Below are 27,177 nucleotides of genomic sequence, written 5' to 3' on the forward strand. Positions count from 1 at the left end.
CTCTCAGGCACCCCTTAAATGATCTTTCTAATCTTTATTGATTATCTTAGTGCAAACTATACACAACCCATTCTCTTAAGAGCTCTGTGAAACACATTTTGCCAATGAGGAAACTGAAGCTCAGAGAATGTAAGTAGTATATCAAGTTCATGCAACTAACTGTGTCATAAGTAGCATGTAACTCAATATCCAGTATTTTTTGAAAATAGGATTATAATTTCATTACACTATCAAGATAACCAAGGCCTCACTGAGTCACTACCAAATTTAAAATAATTTCCCAAAGGTTAGATATAAAAGCAAATTTTCTTCTACCCTTTACTCAAGGAATAGCTCCATTTTTTTAATTAAAGGAATATGGCACCCAGTCTCTGACAAATTTCAAATACTGTACTTCTTATACCCTCAAAGGACTAATTACACTGCTTATTTTCAATAAAGTTGGGTCAAAGTTCCCTTTTGGGATTTCAAAGCAAATTAAAGTAAACTTTAATTGATTGGGCATAGAAAGAAATAATCATGCGAAGTTATAGGAGATTTTCTTTCAACACCACAGAGGGGTTTTTCTTGGTATCACTTGACGTGCACAGGGGTTGACACAAGAAGCCTTCTGTGTGCTCCACTGACCATAAACAGGAGCCATATGAGTTCTCTGACTGCACACTCTTCAAACCGGCCCGGGGAAGATGCCTCAGGAATGTAGTCTTGGAACAGGTACAAGCCAATTTCTATCAGCCTTCCATCTCAGGCAACTTTGTACGCTCAAATTTATTCTCACTCCTGAATTAGAGAGGAACTTGTTGGAATTCAGTCTTGTGTATACGTATCTTAAGGCTTATAGTTTTAGAGTACTAAAAATATGGAATATTTCCTTGTGTATTGTAATACAATTTCTGTTTTTCTGAAGGAAGATAGGAATGAGAACTCTTCATTCCTACTTTTGGCTCTTGAGTTCTACACACACAGATCAATACTTGAGCCAATATTGTACTCACTACAGGAAGCTCTGATTTTTATGTTTTGAATACCCAAAGAACTTTCTCTTTTATTAAGGGCTCAAGCACTGCATCTCCAGCATTTGAAAAAACTTTGTCCTTATTCTTCTCACTAACATTTCATGTAAAGATCAAGTGCTCCATGTATAGAAGTAACTGGTAATCTACTGTATTTCAGAAAGGCCAAAGAACACTGCCCCAAATAGCATAATTTAAGGGGAAATTTTTTATTCTACATTTACTGTGTTAATCATTCCAACTAAAAGCCTTTAAGAACTAAATTATTTCTATTAAAAAGTAAGTCAGGCGGAGAAGGACAGATACCATATGTTTTCACTCATAGGTCTAACAGGAAAAACCTAACAGAGGACCATGGGGGAGCGGGAAGGGAGAAAAAGAGTTAGGGAGAGGGAAGGAGGCAAATCATGAGACTCTTGAATACAGAAAACAAACTGAGGGCTGAAAGGGGAGGGGGAAAGGGAAAGGGGGGTAATGGTCATGGAGGGGGAAGAGCACTGGATGCTATATGGAAACCAACTTGACAATAAGCTATAAATATTTAAAAAAAGAAGTAAATAGGCAAAATAGTGGCATCTCTTTTTAAATTAACACATTAATGATTATTCAACAATTACCTAAAAGCAAAAAAAAATCCATGTAATAGGTATACAAAGGCACAACTAGCAGAACTGGGAAGGATCCAAAGACAAAAATTAAATTTCATCTGTCTGTCTCGAGTCAATTTAGTTTATGCTCCTGTGAGCCTTTTAAGCCCCTCAGGTTTGAGTCATTCTTCATCCAACAAATAGTGTGTTCTGGTCTTTATATCTTTAAAGAGGAATATACTTACATAATAATTAAAAGAGTAGTATAAGCAGCAATTTGATAATAAAAGTTGAGTAATCTGTATCATCTCATTTTCTTATTAAGAAGCTCAAAAGTTTGATACTTTGGGCTACTTTAACCTTGAAAGACTGCTATCCTTTCTTGACCCACAAAAATTCCTCCTTAATTGCTCAGTTAAATGTTATTACTCTCATTAAATATTCCACGTTACCCCGAAAAAAGTTGTGCCTTTCTTTTCTCTGCCCCCACATGACTTTGATTTTACTTTCACCACAGCCTGACATGATTTCTAATGGAACTTACCACTTGCAGTCAATATATCTAACCCCTACAAGATTATGACTCCTTAGCAATTTATGCAACTTTGTATCTCCAGTATCTGGTAGAACACTTGGCACAACGTTTTCAAGGCTATATCTGATCTCTATGTATGGGGAGTACTTAGCTGGCCCACAGCCATATTCGTGGGCACACCAGGGCCAGAGCCAGCCGTGTGGAATGTTGTGAGAGTTACAAGCGTGGACTGATTGCTTCTCTTGGTCATCTGTAAAGGTAGTTCTACCACCACATTACAAAGTTGGTGATGGTTTTAGTTTAGAAAACTAGGCTCCCATTTGTGGGCCCTTCCATATCCAACCTACAACTTAGCCTTCTCTTATACTGCAGTCCCTTTTTCCTAATCACACTCAAACTGCCCAACTCCCTCTGTTTTCTTTCCATCTAAATCCAGTATTTCTTAAACGTTAAGGTAAATAAGAATAACCCAGAGAAATTGTTAAAAATCTATATTCTTGGGCCCTAACCCCAGAGAATTATTGCATTTTTACAGGTAGAGCCTAGAAGTCAGAATGTTTAATAGACAAACTAAATGATTCTGATGCAGGTTCTCGATGCTCTTAGGAAAGAATTTAATAAACCTAGATTCACCCTTGATTAACAAGGCATAAAACTTATTCAAGGGGTGCCTTTGTGGCTTGGTCGATTAATCATTTGACTCTTGATTTTGGCTCAGGTCATAATCTCACAGTTGTGAAATCAAGCCCCATGTTGGGCTCTGTGCTGGACATGGAGCCTGCTTAAAATCCTCTCCTTCTCCCTCTGCTCCTCTCCTACCTGTGTGCTCTTTCTCTCTTAATAATAATAATAATAATAAATAAAAATTTAAAAATTATTCAAACTTCAAGATGCCAAAGTCTTACCTAAAGGGGAGAAAAGAAAAACAAAGTAAGAAAATGTATTTCCAGCAGCATGAGAAAGATTTGGTGAAGGCAGGCATGAGAGGAGCACTGGGTGGAAGGTAAGGAGCTTGGAGGACTAAACAGACATGAGGACATACCATCATGGAAACTGAGAAATTATAAGACCAAATGGTCCATGTGGGTGAAGAGACTGAGAAAGGGTCTCATAAGCATAGGTTTATGGTAAGTCCTGGGTCCTATCTTTCAGAAAGGAGATGGAAGGGCTTTGATGATTCCAATCAGATCTAGGATAATAAGCCCAATGTGTATTGCCATGAAGGAGTACATATTGGGAATGATAAAGTAGCTAAGAATCTGTGTGTGATTCTAGATCTACAAGCACCAAGCATAATATAGATCCAAAATATCCTGTGATAGAACTTGAAAAGACAAGAAGGACAAATGTCTACAATGTACTCAGGTAAGGGAGTCAATTCTCTGTAGAAGTGATTGGGGCCCAAACACCTACCTTTCACTGTTCTGCAGGACAGGATGAAAACCTCTCAGATAAGGCTCAGTCTAGCACACATTCTGAGCAATATTTTCATTTTTTTCAAGACCAAAGCTTTAAACTACATTAAGAAATTTTTATACCCAGACTTCTTATCATTAGCCCACAGATGAAGCAGGATAACAATTGGAAATGCATAGTCACAAACTCTCTCTCACCTAAGATACAATGGCTGAGCAGTTACACATGAAGCCTCCTAAGTCAGACTTTCTAAAATTCCAGTCCAGTAGTTATGGGTCCTTAATTTCTAACTAATTCCCTTGCCTGTAGGATGGAAGCAATGCTTAAGTAATGCTCACCTTGCATAGTCGCTGAGTTAACAATGAAATGAATGAAAAGTTTCTTTCTTGACAGGTAAGACCCTGGCACCAGTAAATATGGCTATTTTTACTTGAAACTTGAAACTGCCATAGGGAAGAAGGGCACTGATTTGGAACAGCACAATATAATAATGCCTCATAATAATAACAACAGCTAACATTTGCTGAGTCACAATTACGTGTCAGCAGGTTAACTGTCAATGGAATGCTATATAACAGACTTCAGTGTATGTGTTTATAATACTAGATAAAAAATAATATTAAACATTTGATTTCTAGGCTTTTGTTATTTTTAATCATAATATTCACCTGATACTTTAGAAAAAGCCACAATTAGCCCATTTTTTTTTATCTGAAATGACTATGTCATCCTGAAATAGTGCTCTAATATCCTACACTGGGTTTTATTGAGATATTCCATTGATTTGGGAGATATAATCTCTAGGCCAGCAGAATAAAGCTTTATTATTAGCTAGCTACCCAATGCCAGGACTATTCCTTATTGACATAACCAGAACTTGCCCTGAGTGCCTCTCTCTTTCAGCCACAGAACCAAGATTCTCTGCCTCAGCTGATCATTTTTCTTAAGGCCGCTTCATACAGAATAGAGAAAATACTTATGTTCCCCATCTTTAATGCTGGAAGTCTAGACTAATGGATGATCCTGGATTAAACTTTGCCAAAACTCCCAATGCTTCATTCCTTGTCAATTACATAAAGTAACTTGGTGGTAACTTGTATTCTTTCTGTCTTAGAACATTTTCAGCATTTTCCTGAACTGCTTGGCAGGAGTTGTGAAGTTCAGAGTATTTGATACTGGTTGTGAGGAAACGAACCTAGAACCAAGATTTCTAGTGAAACCAAACCCTTCAAAATGGATAAATTTGACAAGGAGCCAAAAGCTCCAAGGACAAGATGAAGTTACCTCCAAATTAAGGCAGAAGTTGAAGAGGCAAGTTAATACACACCACCTCCTTTGGTAAGGTCCCCTTCCTCTCCTCATCTTAGGCCATGAACATGTTTGGAGAGCTGAGGATGATGGGTGGTGGTCAATGTTAACTAGGAAGAAGGATTGCCTATAACCTATAGAAGGAAGTTTTAGTAAACACACACACACACACACACACACACACACACACAGAGTCAGTACTGGGGCTCTGCATGGTTTTATACCCTGTGGCTCTCTGGCTGATTAAGGAAAGATTAAGATCTCTAAAGTTTATTGTTGTTTTATATTAAGCCAGGAAACAGAAGGACCACAAACATCAGAATTCTTGCTCCCAATAACATTTTGTTCATAGTGCGTTTATTCTCTGACCCCTTCCCTCTCCTGGATTCCTCTAAGTTCACCCTACTCAGGTGGTTCCCAGCCTAAGTGAAACAGGCTGTGCATTAGAGCCAGAGAAACTTGGTATGCAATTCTGCCTCTACCACGTGGTCCCTATTTGATCATAGAAAATTTCCCTAAACTTCTTCAGTTTTCCTTCCCTTAACTGTAAGATGAGAACAATTATATCGATCTTTAAAAGCCACTGTGAGAGGCGCCTGAATGGCTCAGTTGGTTAAGCGTCCAGCTTCCAGCTTCGGCTCAGGTCATGATCTCTTGGTTTGTGGGTTTGAGCCCTGCATCAGGCTCTGTGCTGACAGTTCAGAGCCTGGAGCCTGCTTCAGATTCTGTGTCTCCCTTTGTCTCTGACCCTCCCCTGCTCATGCTGTCTCTCTCTGTCTCTCAAGAATAAATAAAAAAACATTTTTTAAAAAGCTGCCATGAGAGGAGATACTGCATCCAAAATTTCCCAATACATATTATCCATGTTATTATTAGTGTGCCATGTGCTATCATAATTTTGTGTAACCACACATAAGCAGAAAGATTAAAATATTCTCAGAATGTAATCAAGAGCTAGGTGCTAATTATTTTATTAATTGATTAAATGATGACTGTGGCTGTAGATCCAGTTACAAGGTTCTGTTTCGTTTCTCCTTCAGATGACTGGAGATGAGTCCTGAAAACTGGACTCATGTGACAGAGTTTGTCCTTTTGGGTTTCCCCAGAAGCCACAGCCTGCAGTCTCTGCTGTTCCTGGCGTTGATGGTGACCTACATTGTCACAGCCACAGGCAACCTGCTCATCATTGGGCTCAGCTGGATGAGTCAATGCCTGCACACACAGATGTACTTCTTCCTGAGGAACCTGTCCTTCCTGGAACTGTTGCTGGTGTCCGTTGTGGTTCCCAAGATGCTTGCCGTCATTCTCACGGGGGACCACTCCATCTCATTTGCCACCTGCATCATCCAGTCTTACCTCTACTTCCTCCTGGGCACCACTGACTTCCTCTTAGCTGTCATGTCTCTGGATCGTTACTTGGCTATCTGTCGACCTCTCCACTATGAGATTCTGATGAATGGCCGTGTCTGTTCCCATCTAGTTCTGGCCTCTTGGCTAGCGGGATTCCTCTGGGTCTTATGCCCCACCATCCTCATGGCCAACCTACCTTTCTGTGGCCCCACTGGTATTGACCACTTTTTCTGTGACAGTTGGCCCTTGCTGAGGCTCTCTTGTGGAGACACCCACTTACTGGAGCTTGTGGCTTTTGTGCCCTCCACGTCAGTGTTACTGGGCTCGCTGGCACTGACCTGTTTCCTATGCCTGCATTCTTGCCACTGTTTTCAAGGCCCCCACAGCTGCAGAGAGAAAGAAAGCATTCTCCACTTGTGCCTCACACCTCACAGTGGTCATCATTGTCTATGGCAGCTCCATTTTTCTCTACATTCGCATTTCAGAGGCTCAGTCCCCGCTGCTCAACAAAGGGGCTTCTGTCCTGAGCTGTATCATCACACCGCTCCTGAACCCATTCATCTTCAGTCTCCGCAATGATAAGGTGAAGCAGGCCCTAAGAGATGCCCTGACATGGGACAGAACCATGGCTGCGAGAAACTATGAGGGTCGCAAGTAAAAGGAAATATTATATTAGAAGATTAAAAATGTAGGCAATTTTTTAAAATGTATTTCAAGTTCAGATCACTCAAACAACACCCTGCACTTATCTCAGACAGTTAAAATATAGTCCCCTTAATTATACAACATGAAATAGGGAGTGAACCTTTATTTTCCTCCCTCCTGTCTTCCTGATACCCTCTCCTCCCCATAGAGAAGGCTGATTCAGTTGTCCAAATTTCAGAAATGTGGTTAGGACACCTTTCCCTTGGGGCAGGTAAGCATGTGGGCTTCATGTGGGGAGGCCACTCCTCTTCTTCCTGTATGTATGTTCAAGCATACTTATTAATGCTTCTGGATGCTGTAATGCAAAGCCAATCTGAAGATGCTAAAAATATGGAGATTCAGATCTAGAGCTTAGAGAGGAGTAAGAAGAAACCTTCTGATGACTTCTGTCTAGGCTAAGTATTACAAACAAGGTTAATCAGAACCTGAACATTGGGAAATTACATCATTACAATCATTCAGTCACATCTTTAAGAAATATTATTAAATACCCCGTATGTTTAAGGCACTGAGCTAGGCAAGGATGGGACTAGAGTGATATCTAGAACCAAGGAAGATATCTGGGACACAAATTTTAAAGAGACATACACCCACGTGGGACAGGCTGTACACAAACTTGAGAGTAAATGTCTCCCCAGTGCTGCACCCAAGGCCACTCTGTTGCTGTTCTTGAATCTAGGCTGTAGAGCTAGACTGTGGGGAATAAGTTTAAGGATTCCCTGGGCTTGCACCAATGGGTTAACGCCACAGGGTGAAAGTGCACAGCTTAGAACAAAGCATAGACCAGAAAGCAGCTTCCACAGGATGAAAATGTCTGAGAACAGATAGAGGTAGAAAGCCACCATAGCAGGGCAAAAATGCCCAGGATTTACCATCACATAAAACAAAGCATAGAGCAGAAAGTTGCTACAGGGCAAAAGCTCCCAGAGCTAATTAGTGAGAAAAATGCCTACCCTGAGGTAGCATGCTCTATCTGTCTTAGCCCCTAGAAAGGTTAAGGTCCCAGACATGGTGCCTTGTGCCTGCAGTGAACAGACAGCTCCTCAGTGCCAGGACTTTGATTTGTCTTTACCTTAATCCTTAACACCACATACCTTCAAACCCCCCTTTCCCTAACACAAATGAGTTAATGGTCACTGTTTTATTGTCTCTTTCTGCACATTCATCATGTTTCTAAGCCTTCTGATCCTAATAAATATGGAGCAAAGACCCTTACTCAGGGCTCTTGTCTCCTCTCGTATTCAATTCTGCATCCACTTTCTTGCTGGACAAGAGAGAACTCCAGACTCAAAATCTGCAACACTGGACCTTGAGTATGTAGTAGTAAACAAGATAGACAAAGCCCTCACTTTCATAGACTTTATAGTGGAGTCAGGATGGCTGGCATAAAACATACAAAGAAAACCTAAATACACACATTAGTATGTAGTTGCAACTTGTGACAAATGCTTTTGAGAAAAGAGCTGAGTTTTGCTAGAGAGACTAATAAAGAAAATTAATCTGGATTAAAGACCAGGGAACATGCCTCTGAGGAAATGAGCTTTATACTGAGGCCTCAGACTGAGCAGCAATTATCCAGGCAGAAAGGAAAGGAGGAGTATTCCAGAGAGATTGAGTAGTATTTGCAAGGACCCAGAGTCAGACAAGAGAATAAGAGAAACAAATGCACTTGAGGACTGGAAAAAGAGAGGTGGACTGAGGTCCATTCAGATAGGACCTTGTCTATAAGGTTTATGAGGATCTTTCTTCTTTCATAAGGCAATATAAAGACTTTGAAGCATTTTAAGCAAGAAAGTGATCAAATCATATTTTAAAAAATCAATTAGGGGTTTCTGGGTGGCTCAGTCACTTGGGCATCCGACTTCGGCTCAGATTATGATCTTATGGTTCATGGGTTTGAGCCCCCCATGAGGCTCTGTGCTGACAGCTCAGAGCCTGAAGCCTGCTTCAGATTCTGTGTGTGTGTGTGTGTGTGTGTGTGTGTGTGTGTGTGTGTGTGTGTCTGCCCCTCCCCAGATCACACTGTCTCTCTCTGTCTCTCAAAAATTAATAAGATGTTTTTTTTAAGTTTTTAAAAATCAATTAATTGGCTGTTTTGGGTACAACAGGTTAGAGGGAAACAAAGTGGATTTTAGAGGATCAAGTAGGAAGCTATTGCATGGTCTTGAGGACAGATGTGCTAGTTATGACTTTATAATTGGCAGTGGAATTCTATCTCTCCCTCTCTCTCCTGACCCCTCCCCTGCTCGTGTGCTTTCTCTCTTCAAATAAATAAGTAAAAACTTAAAAAAAAAAAAAAGAATTGCTTTGAGCTCCTCAGATATATTTTGTGTCCAAGAAGAAATGTCAGAAAAGAAACACCAGATGGATGACCTCCACGCGTACTTCAGCTGGAACTTTCTCAGCAGGGCCAATATCAGCATATGAGCAACCGCCATCTGAGCCAAACATGACTGCATAGCAGCTGACACTTTTTCTCTAGGAGGAACTTGGGAAAAGTTCTAGGATACTCATTTCATTTTCTACCTGTGTTAAAAGCTCAGGTCATCAGAACTTGACTGAGGTTGAGAACAACGCAGAAGCAAGCAGCAGACCAAGTAAGTAATAGAGTAGACAAGTATTCTTAGCTACTTTGTAGGTCTTCTCGAGAGAGCTGCCACACTGAACCAGCTCTCAGATTCTCAGGTCTCTGCCTTTGCTAATCTGAGGGTCAGTGCTCCAGGGGACCCAGAAGGTCTTTCCTCTTCCTCCACAGCTTCTTCATGGCCATGATCACTTCCTTGTTTCTTAAGGTATAGATGGCAGGATTCAGCATGGGAGTGACCATTGTGTACAGAACAGAGACCACTTTGTCCATAGGGAATGTCTGAAATGGCCTCGCATAGATATAGACACAAGGCACAAAAATTAAGGTCACGACAGCAATATGAGAGGCACAAGTGGATAGGGCTTTGCTCCGGCCTTCCCTTGAGTGGCCTCGGAGCATGACTAGCAGTGCTGTGTAGGACCCCAGGAGCACCAGAAAACACATCAGGGTCACCAGGCCATTGTTAGACACCATCAGAAGCTCTAAGACAAAGGTATCTGCGCAGGCCAATTTGATCAGCTGAGGCACATCACAGTAAAAGTTGTCCAGCTCGTCAGGCCCACAGAATGGCAGTTGGATAGTCAGTCCAACCTGTACAATGGAGTGGATGAAGCCCCCCACCCAGGAAGCTACCATGAGGAGCCCACAAACTGTCCGGTTCACAATAAGTGTGTAGCGCAATGGCTGGGAGATGGCAACATAGCGGTCATATGCCATCACAGTCAACAGGAAGATCTTGATGCCCCCAGTGAAGTGGAAGAAGAATAGTTGAGTCATGCAACTGCCAAAGGAAATGGTGGGGTTGCCTGAGAGCAAGTCAACCAACATCTTCGGTGCTGTGATGGAAGAGTAGCAAAAGTCTAGGAAAGAAAGGTTGCCTAAGAGAAAGTACATGGTCGTGTGGAGGCATGGGTCAGACGTCACTATGACCACGATGAGGAGATTTCCAGTTACAGTCAGAAGATACACAACAGAGAAGGCACTAAAGAAGAGGAGCCGAAGCCCCCATACCTGAGAGAGCCCCAGGAGGACAAAGCCCGTCACTTGGGAATGATTTGCTGGATTCATCTGCTTGGTAGAACCTGGTAAGTGAACCTGCTGAAGAAAATGCATGAATTCATCACAGGAACCACCAGCTTCTCTGACGTAATTTCCTCTGCTCTCTCTGAGGAATCCCTCCTCCTCCCCATCTCACTTACTATACAACAACTGTTGTAAGAAGTTCTATAGGAAACCAAGCATTGGAACATCATATACTGGTATGATCAAACGCAGGAACATAAAACTCAGGTAACACTTTTACTATTTATAGTTCATACAAATCAAAAATAATCAGCCCTCAAAACTTGAGAAGAGATACACAGAGAAAAAACTACAACCCTAGGAGTATATCTTACTTCTCACAGAGGCTAGTGGTCTAAACAGGAACGATCTTCAAAAATCCTGTCTCACTTCCCTCATCCGTGATGTAAATTAGCCAAAATGCCTGCAAGGTCTCCTGCAGTCATAACTATATGTAGCCTTTATTTAGAAAACCTGAAAAATTTCCAAAGGCCAAATATTTAGACATATAATGGTCATGAGCTACTGTCTTCCTAAAGTTAGACAAGAAAACATGTAGAAGAAGGAGCTTCCTGTCCAGTGGCTCTGGGAAACCCAGAGAAATTATAGTCCCTGGAGAAATTCAGGGAAGGGCAACTAGAATATTGAACTGCCCCTGAAAAGTGTGTGTGTCAATGTTCATTGAAGGGACATAATCCAAAGAATAATTTCTTATTCATATGAGAAGAAGCAAGAGAAGGCCATAAATATTGTCTGAAGGTAAAAAATCATGATCTAAATGCAAAGCTGCCTCAACATTTGAAAACCTTAAAAATAAAAAGGGAGTTTTATATATTTAAGTATTTTTAAAAGCTAGCTATTTGTAAGACTTCTAGAGTTAATGTCTTCATAGTCTTCAATGGAAATGGAACATGTCATTCCACCCTTATTTTTAATTATGATTTTTTATTATATTTTCCTTTGTTCTTTATTTGATAAGCATATATTAAGAATCTCCTGTTTACTAAGCACTACATTAAACACAGAAGAATCTTAAAAAATAAGACACATGACACATTTTGCATAGGACCTTCACCTGCTGACACCTGTCCACCCCTCCAGTTTCATCATTTTATACATAGCCTCCTCACACATACACTATGATATAACATACAAGGCTACCTGAAGTTCCTTGAACTTGCCATGCTTACCCCATACTTTTATGATTTTCTTTATTAATCTCTATTTATTTCATCTTCACTTTAATTTTTTTTAACTTTATTTATTTATTTTGAGAGAGAGGGAGCAGGGAAGGAACGGAGAGAGACAGAAAGAGGGGTAGAGAATCCCAAGCAGGTTCCATGCTGTCAGATCAGAACCCAGTGTAGAGCTCCATCCCACAAACTGTGATGCCACAAAAGTGGGATGCTTAACCGACAGAGCTGCCCAGGTGTGCCTACTTCATCTTCACTTTAAGAAAATGTTTCAAATACACAACACTGGGCTTTCTAGTTTCCAGTGTGAAGAACTTGGAAGTCAAGACTTTCATCCTTGAAACAAGAAAAATTAAACAAAATGAAAGGCAATGACTTTCTTGGAGTCATCAGAGAATGGAGGCCACAGCACAAAATGCTACCTCAAAACCTGGAGAGACAAGGGAAGCAAGAGGGAGTCATAGTGGAGATCTGCTTACTGGGTGCAGAACCACTGGAGTCATCCCCAGAGTGGAGCACTTAAGTAGCAATTTTGACAAACTGCTGGAGGCTGTGCAGACCATCATGACAGTGGGGAAACTCCTGGGAGCTGCAGTCTTAGAGAAACTTACACTTTCCAGGGTTCGATCTCCACCGTGAAGAATTAAGAAAGATACTCTCCTCCCACTGGAAGAGTGCGAGGCAAAGTAACAAGAGTGAAACTGGCTCAGATAACTCCCCATAAAAAAATTAAAAAATAGCTATTCTCTAGGATGAAAAGCTTTGCTAAAGCATATCCCACCTGGGAGAAGGACATTTCTCTTACCTCAGTGCCCTATAGCCTTGTTGTATCCCCTAAGGGGGAGGGACACAGGCTGCCTAAAGACTGAAGTTTAGGGGCACCTGGGTGGCTCAGTTGGCTGAGCCTCCGACTTCGGCTCAGGTCATGATCTCATGTTTGTGGGTTCGAGCCTGGCATTGGGCTCTGTGCTGACAGCTCAGAGCTGGGAGCCGGCTTCAGATTCTGTGTTTCCCTCTCTCTCTGACCCTCCCCCATTCATGCTCTGTCTCTCTCTGTATCAAAAATAAATAAAAAACATTTAAAAAATTTTAAAAAACAAGACTGAAGTTTAGTCACAAGATTGTAGAAGGCTTCCCTCCTTCATGGACCTTATCTCCACACAGGCGGGGCTCCAATGTGTTAACAGTGGGTTACAGCTGAAACAGCCACAAGACACAGACTCCCTCTAAGAACAAGTACTTAAGGATGCCTAGGGGCACCTGGGTGGCTCAGTCAGTTAAGCCTCCGGCTTCGGCTCAGGTCAGATCTCATGGTTCGTGGGTTCAAGCACTGCGTCGGGCTCTGTGCTGACAGATTCTGTGTCTCCCTCTCTCTCCGACCCTCCCCTGCTCCAGCTGGCTCTCTCTGTCTCTCAAAAATAAATAAAAAGCATTAAAAAAAATTAAAAAAAAAAAAAGGATGCCTAAAGGCAATGCAAAAGATGGCAGAGTAAACTTGAACCCTCTGCCTTCTCCAACTACAGCCAATTCCAGCCAGGTTCACATAAATTCTAACTCTAAAGTTTCTTTACTTCCATTCCTGTGACCTGACAGTTCATATTCCTTCATGTTTGGTTTTCAACAAAACCTTCAAAAGTCATGCTAAACAGCAAACAAAAACACAGTCCGAAGAGACAAATTAAACAAGGGAATTAAACTCCTATATCACACAGATATTAGAATTATCAAGCAAGGAAGTTGAGACAGTTTTGATTACTATGTTGAGGGCTCCCACTGAGAAAGTGAGCAACTTGCAAGAGCATACTGATAATGTAACAAGAGTGATGGAAATTTTATAAAAGTATAAAAATGAAATACTAGAAGCCCAAAACACTGTAACAGAAATAAAGAATGCCTTTGATGGGTTCATCGGTAGGCTGGACACAGCCAAGGAAAGAATAAGTAAGCTTAAATTCCCAAACTGAAATACAAAGGATAAAAATGGAAAAGAAAAACATAACAGAGCATCCAAGAACTCTGGGATCATTTTTCTTTTTTAAGTTTTTATTTATTTACTTTAAGAGAGACAGAGACTGTGGGAATAAAGGAAGGGCAGAGAGAGAGGGAGAGAGGAAATTCCAAGCAGGCTCCATGCTGTGAATGCAGAGCCCAACATGGGGTTTGAACTCACAAAATCACGAGATCATGACCTGAACCAAGACCAAGAGTCTTAAGCTTAATGAACTGAGCCACCCAGGTATCCCTGGAATAGTTTTAAAAGGGGCAACATAACATAATTGGAAGACCAGAAGGGACAACAGAAGGAAGTAAAAGAACTACCTGAAATAATAATGGCTGAGAATGTTCTGAAAATAATAATATACATGAAACCACAGATCCAGGGAGGCCAAAGCACACCAAACAGAATACCAAAAATAAATAAATATATATAATATACACCTAGGTATATCATATTCAACAACAGAAAATCAAAGACAAGGAGAAAAATCTCGAAAGAATCTAGAGGAAAAAAATTGTCAACAATAGAGGAACAAAAGAAGTACAGAGCAAGTCTTGTCAGTAACCAAGAAAACAGGAAATAAGTGGGTTGATACATTTAAAGTGTTGAAAGAGAGAAAAAGAACACTAGCCCAGGGGTGCTTGGGTAGCTCAGTCGGTTAGCTCGGGTCATGATCTCACAGTTCCTGACTTCGAGCCCCACATCTGGCTCTGTGTCATCAGCTTAAGATTCTCTCTCTGTGCTTAGAATTCTGTCTCTGCCCCACCCCCACTTATGCTGTGTCTGTCTCTCTCAAATAAATAAACGTACAAAAAAAAAAAAAGCCCAGAAATCTAATTCCAGCAAAATTATCCTTCAAGGATTAAAGAGAAATAAAGACTTTCTCAGGCAAATAACATCTGAAATAATTCATCACTAGCAGAATTGCCCTGCAAGAAATGTTAAAATGAAGTTATTTAGAAAGAAAGAAAATGATATAGATCAGAAACTTGGATTACATTGTGAGAAGTAAGGGAGATGATTCATTGTCAGAAATACCAAGGGTGCCTGGGTGGTTCAGTCTGTTAAGCTTCCAACTTCAGCTCAGGTCATGATCTTGCTGTTCCTGAGTTCAAGCCCTACATTGGACTCTGCTATCCCACATAGGGCCCTCTGTTGTCAGTGTGGAGCCCGTTTGGAACCTCTGTCTGCTTCTCTCTGCCCCTCTTCTGTCCCTCTTCTGCATGTGCATGTTTTCACACACTCCCTCTCAAAAATAAACATTTAAAAATTAATTTTTAAAAAAGAATGCTAAATAAAAGCTGTGTTGTCTAGTTGGAAATAAATATGAACTCCCCCCCCACAATGGAGTCCCAAGCCCTTGGACACTTCACTTCCTGATTCTTCTTCCCTTCTCTGTTTCTCAGGCTTATTTTCATAGACTTTGCAATAGACATGCACCAAAGAACAAAGGAGGGACTGAAAGTCCTTGCATCACCTCAGGAAATGAACATTTGTTCCAATCAGAATACTTTTTGCCTTACATGGGCATACGTGACTTCCAGGTAAAGCTGTTACATCTGTAGCACTCAGCCAATGAGGAATCAAGGGGAGGGACTTGCATGCTAGGAGATAAATTGTCTGCTGTAACTGTATTGAGTGTGTCTGTCCATCAGACACCTGCTTGTGCCATAACCTTAATTAAAGCCTCACTTCACTGCGTTCCAAGTCTCTGTGGCCCTCCTTTGTCTGAGCCAGAGGGCTTATTCCTCACAGACATAAAGAAAGGGAGAATGTCAGAGAAAGAATAAATGAAGATAAAATAATTTAAAAATTTTTTCTTCTTCTTAAAAGAAAAATAACAATACGTTGGGTTATGTATAAATAAACAAATAAGTTATGAGTAAGTGAAAGGAATGACAGCAAAGTCATAGGGACAGGAGTGCATTCATTTGCTAGGGCTGCCATAATAAAGCAAGTGATCTAGCAGCAAACATGTATTGTCTCAGTTCGGGAGGGTAAAGGTTCACAATCACAGGATTGTCAGGATTGATTCTTTCTGGGAGCCGCAAGTGAATCTGTTTCTTGCTTCTCACCTCACCTCTGGTGGTTTGCTGGCAATGTTTGGCATTCCTTAGCTTGTAGAAGCATCACCCATATCTGTGTCTTCATCTTCACATGCCCTTCTCCGTGTGAGGGTCTTCAAATTTTCCCTTTTGTAAGAACACCAGTCACATTGCATTAACACCAATTCTAAGGACCTCATTTTAGCTTGATCATGTCTGTAAAGGAGCTGTCTTAAAATCCATTTTGAGACACTAGGGGTTAGAACTTTAACTATGTTGGGAGGGGTACAAAATTCAATTCACTCAGGGAAGGAGGAAATGAGAATACTATTGATCAGGAGAACAAAAGCAAAAAAGATGTAGATAAATTTAAATGTCCTTACACCTTGCAGTCCATTCATAAATACCTGAGGCAGAGTGTGGATATTTCTGAAGGCACTCACTAGCTGCCTGGAGGGCCTGACCTCCAGGATCCTGTAAATCTTCTTTAACAAAGGAAAATCTCTTTAGAAACTTCTTCTATCTCTACCACCTCCCAATTTAAAAGTATATAATCAATCACAGTGCAGCTCTTTCTGCCCAGGGGTCCTGTCCCTGTAGTTTAATCAAAACATCTTTTTGCACCAAAAATGTCCTCAGGAACATTCTTTATTGACTGTTCACTCAGCAACCCCACCTCATACTGACCTATAAATGTAACAAAATCTCAATCAACATCCCAGCAAGCTATTCTGTAGATATCAACAAGCTGATTCTAAAACTTACATGAAAAGCAAAAAGCCAAAATAGCCAACACAATATTGAAGAAAAACAATATTAGGTGACTCACACCAAGTGATCTCAATACTTACTATAGAGTTACCATAATCAAAACAGCATGATATAAATAGAGAAAAATAGGGGCTCCTGGGCGGCTTAATCGGTTAAGGTCATGATCTCATGGTTCGTGGGTTCAAGCACCGCATCAGGCTCTGTGCTGACAGCTAACTCAGAGCCTGGAGCCTGTCTTCATATTCTATGTTTCCCTCTCTCTCTCTGACCGTCCCCTGCTCATGCTGTCTCTCTCTCTCTCAAAAATAAATAAAAAACATTAAAAAAATAGAAACATAGACCAATAGAATATAATAGACTGTCCAGATACACACACACACACACACACACACACACACACACACACAAATATGGACAATTGATATTTACCAAAGAACCAAAGGAAATTCAATGGGGAAAAGATTGTCTCTTCCATAAATGTGCTGGAACATGACCTAAATGTAAAATTAAAGCTATAATATTCTACAAAAAAATAGGAGAAAATTTATATAATTTGGGGTTTGGTTTTATGTGCAACAGCAAAAGCATAATCCAGAAAAGAAAAAAAATTACAAACTTTCTTAATATTAAAGATTTCTGGGGCACCTGGGTGTCTCAGTTGGTTAAGCATCTGACTTTTGATTTTGGCTCAGGTCATCTCAAGGTTTGTGAGATTGAGCCCGCCATCGGGCTAGGCACTGACAGTATGGAGCCTGCTTGGGATATTCTCTCCCTCTCTTTCTGCCCCTCCCCCGCTCATGCACTGTCTCTTTCTTTCTCAAAATAAATAAATAAATAAACACTAAAAAATTTTTTTAAATTTTCTATTTAAGGCTTCTGACTTGCAGAAGACACTGAAGAAAATCAAAAGATAAGCTCCAACTGGGATAAAATATTTGCAAAACATGTATGGAAAAACACTCGAACCCAAAATATACAAAGACCTCCCACCTCAACAGCAAGAAAGCAAATGTACATGAGTAAAAGATCTGAACCGATGTCTCACCAGGGAAGATATACAGATGGAAGATAAGTATATCTAAATGCTAAACATCATTTATCATTAGGAAAGTTCAAACTAAAACAACCAAAAAAATACACCTACACGCCTATGAAAATGACAACAATTTTTTTTCCGAAAGCCGACAATGTCAATTTCCAGTTATGAAGCGCAGCAACAGGCACTCTCTTTGGTTCTGGGGGGAATGCAAAAGGACACATCTACTTTGGAAGTCCATTTGGCATTTTCTTCCCAAGCCAAACATTGTCCTGCTGTTCAACTCAAGGGTCACACTCTTAGGTATTTATCCAACGGATTAAAAAACCTTCCACGTCCACACAAAAAACTTCACATAAATGTCTATAGCAGATGTAGTCATCAGCACCAAAATCTGGAACCAAACGAGATGTCCTTCTATAGATGAATAGATAAACACACTGGGGTACATGTGAATGATGGATTATTATTCAGTGATAAAACTAAATGAGCTGTCAAACCACAAAATTAAAATAAAAAAAAATTAAATTAAATTAAAAAAACATGGATGAATCTTACATGCATATTATTAAGTAATAAAAGCTAGTCTTAAAAAGCCAGAGTATAGGATTCCAACTATATGATATTCTGGAAAAGGTAAATATATATATAGAAATGATAAAATGCTCAGTGGTTATCGTATTTATGGAAAAAGAATGTTGAGCAGGGGGGCACCTGGGTGGCTCGGTCATTGAGTGTCCTGGCTTAGCTCAGGTCATGATCTCAGGGTTAGTAGGTTCGAGCCCCACATCGGGCTCTGTGCTGACAGCTCAGAGCCTGGAGCCTGCTTCAGATTCTGCCTCCTCTCTCTCGGCCCTCCCTTGCTTGCACTGTCTCTCTCTGTCTCTCAAAAATAAATAAAAAACATTTAAAAAATATTTTTTAAAAAGGAATGTTGAGCAGGTAAAGCACAAGAGGATATTTAAGGCAGTGAAACCGCTGTTTGGTGCCAAAAGGATGGATACAAGACACTCTGCATTTGTTAAAACCCATAGACCTTCACATTACAAAAAAATGGACCTTCATGTATGTGAACAATTTTTAATGTATGCAAATATTTTTAAAAATCACTTAGGATAGGGGCACCTGGTTGAGCCGACTTTGGCTCAGGTCCTGATCTCACAGTTCAGGAGTTCAAGCCCCAAACATCAGGCTCCCTGCAGTCGGCAAGGAGCCCACTTCAGATCCTCTGCAAACCAACCCCCGCCCCCCCCTCCCATCCCCTGCCCCCCACCCCCCCTCTCCTGTTTGTAGTCTCTCAATATAAATTAACATTCAAAAAAAGTCATTTAAGAGGTCAGGAGATCCCAGGATGAAATGCACAATGTTACAAAACTATCTAATTGTCTTACTAATGTGTGAACCAGCCTCACTGAGGAGGGTGAGGGCAAAAGGAACTGACCTAAGTAATTCTGGAAATGAGTTCAGTCAGTAAGACTGAACTATACAAAGGCATTTTACTTCGGGTTATAACTAGTTTTCCCTGGAGCTCTAAGATAACAATTCTGGTTTCACTCTATATGTATACAAGAAGCGAACAATTAAGTAAGTGAATGGCTATAGTAAACTGTCAAGTTTCTCATTGTTGGAGAGTATATTTACAGATTAGTGAAAAAAAACAAATTTGTTGGGAGGCCTTTTACTATTTACTCAAATCCCCACCTTTCTGAAGCAGTTCAGCTCCACTGAGGATAATCTAAATATGTGCTGCCTAATACAGTAGCCCTTGGCCACATGTGACAATTTAAAATTAAATGAATTAAAATTAAATTGAAAGATCAGCCTTTAAGATGCACTAGTTACAGTTCAAGCACTCTCAATAGCTCCCTGTGGCTAGGGGTTTTGATACTGAACAATGCAGATACAGAATGATTCTATCATCACAGAAAGTTCTTCTGAACAGCACTTTTAAAACAAAGAAAGATGAGGTGCCTGAGTGGCCCAGTGGGTTAAGCATCTAAAATAATAACCTTTTGATTCAGGTCATGACCTTTTGGCTCAGGTCATGAACTCAGACTTGTTCTGCACTGAGCATGGAATCTGCTTAAGATTCACTCTCTCCCTCTACCTCTCAGTTACTTGCTTTCTGTCTCTAAAAAGAGAAAGAAAGAAAGAAAGGAAGGAAGGAAGGAAGGAAGGAAGGAAGGAAGGAAGGAAGGAAGGAAGGAAGGAAGGAAAGGAGAGACAGAGAGAGAAACAAACAAACAAAAAGGAAAAAAGCCCCATTTTGACCTCAAAATGACTTTCAGGTCATTTTCAAGGCTAATAGTGTTACAGTGATTCTACTTTCAATTTCCCTATTAATTTCTCCCAGACACCAAATAGTTATTTAGGAAATTGTAATGTAAACAATGACTCCAAAAAATCTTGTTCCTGAAATGAAGCACTTTGTTAGATCAGCCACAAAATCTTGAAGACGTAGGGAAGATGTTCTGCGTGGACCAACAGAGGATGTACTAGTCTGAATCCAAGGCCTGTGAAGAGCCTGACAAAAGCCTATATTCTTGTGGAAACTTTATCAGAGAGCCTGGTTTTGAGTTCTACTTTCTTGCTAATATACGTATGTGATCTTGGGGAAAATCTCAACTTGAGTTTTCTTGTCAGTACAATGAAAATGGTAAAAATAAATAAATAAATAAATAAATAAATAAATAAATAAATATTCAGTTTGCCTCACTGAGGCATCATAAGTATGGTAGTTACATAAACAAGGTACGACTAATATCCTAAATAAGGTAAGATTTTTTCCCCCAAACTCTGTCTGATTTTAAGCAGATTTACTATTACAGATAGGACAGGATGGAGAAGATTTTACTCTAATTCATCATATCTGAGACCTTTCCTTAGATTTTGTGGGATCTCACTGTAATAGATCTTATAACTAGGAATGTCAATGTAGATTTCAGATTTTTTTAATTTTCTAATGTTTATTTATTTTTTGAGATAGAGTGCAAGCAGGGGAGAAGTAGGGAGAGAAGGAAACACAGAATCCGAAGCAGGTTTCAGGCTCTGAGCTGTCAGCACAGAGCCCGACACAGGGCTCGAAATCACAGACCACCGGATCATGACCTGAGACGAAGCCAGATGCTTAACCAGCTGAGCCACCCAGATTTCAGATTTTTAACTGGCACAGTAGGCTTCTCTTCCTCACACATTGTGAGGTGTAACTCTATACATACATGTGTGAATTTTCTATTGCATCCATTTCAGTAATGCTTTGTTTCCAAAATGTTTTGTTTGAAGCAGGGAGCACCAGCGACTAAAACCTAACGTTTTGGTTGTTTATTATAATGCATAAGTTATGTATATTATTTTAGATGGAAAGACAAGAAAATAACCACTTGGTGAACTAAAAATAAGATATAAATTAAGAATAAATTGGGGGCACCTAACTGGCTCAGTCGATACAGCATGTGACTCTTGATCCCAGAGTCGTGAGTTGGAGCCCCATGTGTTGTGTAGAATTTAGTTTAAAAATTAAAAATATGTTTTAAATCAAAGAATACATTTAAACTTTGATAAATGTCTCTAAAAGATTATAGATCTAGCCCTATTGGGAGGAAGATATTTCTCCTTGGAGGACCAAAGACCTGTGGCTCCTCAAGCGCAAGAGTATGTTTCATTCATTTTGGGATCTCCGCAGGTGCTCAGTAACTTTAATATTTGCTCACACTATACCAACAACCTTTCATGGAGGGGATAGCAGGTACCCAGCACCATCTGTAGTGACCCTGCCTTTGGCACCCATTAACTGTGAACACCAAGGCAAAAGTCTCTTTTGTTCTGAGTCTAATCTGTATAATGTGGGCAATGAGGCCTACCCTGTACTTTTCTAGAGTGTAAAATGAGCATCATACACTTACCCTGTAGGGTTGGGTTAAGTGTGAAATCAGATAACATGCAGAAAGTTTTTAGCCCAAAGCATAGTGGAAGACTGCTAGATACTCTATCTTGCATGTAAATAAATGGTAGCTATATCTTGAACATCGGAAAGGATTTTGAAGTGGCGGAAATAGGGTAGAACAGAAATGCTACATTTCAGAGGTAAAGGGACAGATGGAGAAAATATGTGAAGATGTGACAGTGGAAGGAATGAGTAAAATGAAAGTGTCTGGCTCAAAATAGAAATTGTGGTAAGAGATAATATTAGAAAAGGTAAATGTCAGGTTAAAGAGTTCCTGTTTTATAGTTTATGAGCAGGGGAATGAGGGAATCAAACTTAGGCCCTATTACTTCCCGGCCGTGGCATTAGAGTATTTGATTTATTCTTTTTTTGTTTTTTTGGTTTTTTTTTTTAGTTTATTTATTTTGAGAGAGAGAGAGAGAGAGAGCGCACACAGGGGAGAAGCACAGAGGGAGGAAGAGAAAGGATCACAAGCAGGCTCCAGGCAGCCAGCACAGAGCCTGAGGTGGGGCTCAAACCCACAAACTGTGAGATCATGACCAGAGCCTAAATCAAGAGTCTGATGATTAACCAGCTGAGCCACCCAGATGTCCTGGAATATTCAAGTTAAGTAATAATTTAAAGTTTGTGAATTTTCCCTGGCTAAGAGACTCATGAATGCTTAAATTTTTTGTTTAGTTGTTCTATTTAAGTCAACATATGTTGCTGATTAAAACGGAACGACTTAGAGGCACCTGGATGGCTCAGTCAGTTAAGCACCTGATTACAGCTCGGCTCAGGTCATGATCCCAGGGTTCATGGGTTCCAGCCCTGCATCCAACTCCGTGCTCACAGTGTGGAGCCTATTGGGGGATTCTCTCTCTCTCCCTCCCACTCTCTCTGACTCTCCCCAGCTCATGCTCTCTCTCTCTCAAAATCAATAAACTTAAAAAAAAAGGAACTCCTTAGTCTAATCATAAATCTTATTCCTCCTCCTAAAAGTGGAGAGACCATAGCAAGAAAAATGGTCTTAGACTTTAATACAAGGTCATTCAGTTAGACTTGAGGGCCAGAAAGAGAAAACGACTTGCTAAGTTCTCAATGACGAAGTTCTGTGCCATGTTTCTCCAATGAATAATTTCAGGCTTGCATATCCTGAATGAATGAGGAGAAGCCCAAGAAATATATGAAACAGCCATGGTTCACTTACCTGGAGCTTCACACTTAAGATATTCCAATCCTCGATATATAAATTCAGGTCAAAATATTTAATACTGCCAAGAATCCGTCAGGTCTATGTGAGGGCTTTGGGGAATGGAAGTTGCTAGTTTTAGTGCAAAGGGATTATTGACAAGAGCAAGAGGTAAATACCAGGCATTGGACTCCCAAGCCAAAAGTCACGGGGGAACACATAAAGGACCAGACCATGGGAAGGGCAATGACTGAAGTAAACCATCCCTGTAGGATAAATTAACTGGCTCTCCCTCTAGTTTGGAGATGTTTCTATATCACATCACAGCCCCATAATGAATGCAGAGATTAAATTGGTAATTACTTGTCTGCAAAATTCTTTTTCCCACCTTTCTCTTGCATCCTATTTTACAGCCATGCCAAGTTACTATACAGATCAAAGATTTAAATGCAAAAAAAAAAATAAAGAAACCAATGACAAAGTTCACTGAACCTATACCTCAGTCAGACTTTATTATACTCTACTAGCTAGTTTTTGCACAATTATTCTTCTTAAAGATTTGAAAGATCATTTGTTTGTTTGATAATATTTATGCATAGTAATAAGGAAAATTATACATGGCACAAAATCCTCAAAGGTGTTAACACCTTAGAACATATCCTTCAGAGATATGCAAAGTCTACTGGAAGCTTCTTGTATACTGATTTCCAGAAAATTTATTTCAATTCAGTTATCCAGTCTCATCACATTCTTGTCACTGAGAGATATTATCGATTTTTACACATATTCAATACAAATTCTAAGAATATAACTTTAATATATTTTAAAATTATGATTAAGAATAGTATTTTTTGTCATTTCAAAATTCTTCCAAAACTTTCATATTCATATCAGTGCCTTTTCTGTTCCTTGCCCAGATTTTGTTTTTGTATACTTTTTCTTATTTTTGTGCTATTTTAAGAAGAGAAGCTATATTTACATATAAATAAGCACACATTTACATATCCATATGCATGGGTGTTTATATGTGAATAACTATGTATGCTTTCCAATATATGTTAGTATGTGTATTTATTATTTATATAAACTATTATGTTCTTGACTATTCAATGGTCAAGACCACGTTTTTTTTAACTTTTTAAAAAATATTCATTTATTTATTTTGAGAGAGAGAGAGAGAAAGAGAGCACCTGCAAGTAGGGGAGGGTCAGAGAGAGAAGAAGAGAGAATTCCAAGCAAGCTGTGCCGTCGGCAAGGCTCCATCTTATGAACCATGTTTAATTGACTGGGCCACCCAGGTGCCCCCACTTTTTTGTGTTTTAAATGTTATTTCAGTTTCTTCTCTTATGTTTAGAAAGGACTTTCCCCGTTCAATATGAATCCTAGATTACCTATATTTTATTCAGTTTTGTTCCTTTATATTTTCGATTTAAATCTAGAAAGAGTCTGGAAGTTTCTTAAGTGAAGTGCTAATATTTTTCTAAGAAGCTAAATTTCCAAACTCTATTTTTTATGTAACTTATACCTTTGCTATTGGTGTGTGATATCTTTTTTGTCATACACTAAGTTTTTCTATATGTATCAAGATTTCTTTCAACATTTGATTTGATTTCATTGAAGGGTCTTTTCAATTCTCATACCAGTATATCCTAGCTTTACTTGTTTTTTAAATAATACTCTTATGTATATTTCACTGATTTAAATATAGTGATAAATCCAGAAAAATATTAGATAACAGTGAGAGCAAAAATCTTTGTCTTTTTCTCTTATTTTAATACCTATGGTTTTTATTTTTTCTTGTGAGGGAAGATCACTTTATTACTAGATTAGTAAATATTTTGAAATTTTTTGGTGGTTACTTTATTGAGGTTATCAATATTTGTAATTGAATCAGTTTACATGAAATAAACTTATGTACATTTTTTAGTATAAATAGATTCTAAAATTTCTGGATGAAACTGTAATGTGCTGTTGTTTCTGTTTGTTAGTGCTGTAGTTTCTGTTTGTTAGTATTACTGTTAGGATTTTTACATCTGTATCCAGTGGTGAAATTAGTCTTTAAGCTTTACATTTCATGCTGCCTTGGTAGGTCTTGATATCCAGATAACACCTAATGAATTGGGGACCATCTCAAGTTTTCCTGGATTCTGGTTTTCTTTGTAATGCTTATTTATTTATTAGAGAGAGAGAGAGAGAGAGAGAGCGCGCAAGAAGGGTAGGGGCAAATAGAGAAGGACACAGAATCTAAAGCAGACTCCAGGCTCTGAGCTGTCAGCACAGAGCCGGACATGGGGCTCAAACTCACAAGCCATGAGCTGAAGTCAGATGTTTAACCAACTGAGTCACCCAGGCGCCTTAGAAAATTATTTTTTGATGCTTCTTTTTTTTAAGGAGAGAATATGGTTTTTCTGTATTTGATGTTTTTTAAAAATGTTTATTTATTTTTGAGAGACAGAGAGATAGAGCATGAGCAGGGGACGGGCAGAGAGAGAAGGAGACACAGAATCCAAGGCAGGCTCCAGGCCCTGATCTGTCATCATAGAGCCCAATGAAGGGCTCGAACCCACCAACTGCGAGGTCATGACCTGAGCTGAAGTTGCCTGCTTAACCAATTGAGCCACCCAGGAACCCCTGCTTTTTATAAAACTCACCAAAAATGTTTACTAGGGTTGCATCTAGTTTGGGAAAATAATTTAACATAATGATATGTGAAAAGTTATATTTAATTATGGTTTTAATTTTCATTTCCTCTATCACTAGTAAGACTAAACCTCAGGAACTATTTTGGCATATCTTTGTGAAATTTTTTTCATATATTTTCCCACTTTTTTCTATGTTTTAACTTTTTTTTCAAATTTTAAGAATTCTTTATATATGTGGGAGATTATCACTTTTTCTGTACTGTATATTGCAAATATTTTATTTTGTTTATGATGTTTTCTAGTGCAAAAATGTATTTACTTTCATTGAATGAAATATGTCAATCTATTCTTCTGTTGCGTGTAAATTTTGACTTATAGTTAAAAAATATCCCATAAATCCATCTTAAAGAAAAATCACCTCTTTTTATCTTGTACATTTTTCTTACGTTTGGTTATCCTTATGAATGATATGAAGTCTAATTTTTAAGTCTAATTTTATGTTTTTCCAAATACATAACTAGTTGTTCCAACACTATGTATTAAAAATTCCAAATTCGCCCTAATTATTTGAGGTTCTATCTTTATCATATATTAACCTTTGTATGTACTTTGATCTATTTCTAAAATTTCAACTCTATTTCACTAGTCTTATTATCTATTCAAGTCAGTATCACACTTCCTAAATACAAAAGCTTAGAGTATGTTTTGATATCTCATTAAGCTAGTTTCCCCTCTTATATATTTACTATTTTTGTATTTATACCAATTTTTCTATCACTGTTACTTTTTTTATTTTTCAAGTTTTTATTTTAATTCCAGTTAGTTAACATATGGTATTATGTTAGTTTCAGGTACCCAGTATAGTGATTCAGCACTTCCATACATCACTCACTGCTCATCACAGCAGATGCCCTCTTTAATCCACATCACCTATTTAACCTATATGCCGACCCACCGCCCCTCTGGTAACCATCAGTTTGTTCTTTATAATTAAGAATCTATTTCTTGATTTGTCTCTCTTTCTTAATTTCCCCCCCTTTTCTTATGTGTTTTGTTTCATAAATTCCACATATGAATGAAATCATATGTTATTGTCTTTCTCTGACTAACTTATTTGGCTTAGCATTATACTTTCTAGCTCTATCCATGGCGTTGCAAATGTCAAAATTTCATTCTTTTTAATGGTTGAATAATATTCCATTGTATATATACATATATCTTCTTTATCCACTCATCAGTTAATGGACACTTGGGCTGCTTCCATATCTTATAAAGTTGCAAGATACAAAATAAACGTGCAGCAATCTGTTGCATTTCTATACATCAATAATGAAAGAGTATAAGGAGAAATTAAGGAAGTAATCCTGTTTACACTTGCACCCAAAGTAATAAGATACTTAGGAATAAACCTAACCAAAGAGGTAGAAGATCTGTACTCTGAAAACTATAAAACACTGATGAACAAACTTGAAGATGACATAAAGACATTACTTACTTATAGATTGGAAGAACAAATATTGTTGAAATGTTATACTGCCCAAAGCAATCTACACATTTAATGCAATCCTTATCATAATACTAACAAAATTTTTCACAGATCTAGAACAAAGAATCCTAAAATTTGTATGGAACCACAAAAGACTCCAACTAGCCAAAGCAATCTTTGAGAAAGAAAAGCAAAGCTGGAGGCATGACAATTAGGAACTTCAAGTTTTGTTACAAAGCTGTCATCATCAACATAGTGTGGTACTGACACAAAATAGACACATCAATCAATAGAAAAGAATAGAAAATGCAGGAATAAACCAACAAAA

The 27,177-nt window shown here is 38.9% G+C and overlaps 2 protein-coding genes across 2 annotated transcripts; one reads left to right on the forward strand and one right to left on the reverse strand.

Annotated features, from left to right (window-relative positions):
• Positions 1–5,909: 5,909 nt before the first annotated feature.
• LOC115272664 (olfactory receptor 6T1) lies at positions 5,910–6,867 on the forward strand. The gene is given in 2 exon segments (XM_029915670.1): positions 5,910–6,547; positions 6,549–6,867. Coding segments are annotated over 2 exon segments (957 nt in total).
• A 2,757-nt stretch (positions 6,868–9,624) lies between these two features.
• On the reverse strand, positions 9,625–10,569 carry LOC115307053 (olfactory receptor 4D5). The gene has a single exon (XM_029957702.1). The coding sequence runs from the start codon at positions 10,567–10,569 to the stop codon at positions 9,625–9,627; it is 945 nt and encodes a 314-aa protein (XP_029813562.1).
• Positions 10,570–27,177: the final 16,608 nt, after the last annotated feature.

Source organism: Suricata suricatta, chromosome 11 (genome assembly GCF_006229205.1).
Source record: "Suricata suricatta isolate VVHF042 chromosome 11, meerkat_22Aug2017_6uvM2_HiC, whole genome shotgun sequence".
NCBI classification, from domain to species: Eukaryota; Metazoa; Chordata; class Mammalia; order Carnivora; family Herpestidae; genus Suricata; species Suricata suricatta.

What these genes read in the sequence shown, in the direction of transcription:
- LOC115307053 (XM_029957702.1), bottom strand. Translation starts at nt 10,569, where the DNA reads ATGAATCCAGCAAATCATTCCCAAGTGACGGGCTTTGTCCTCCTGGGG.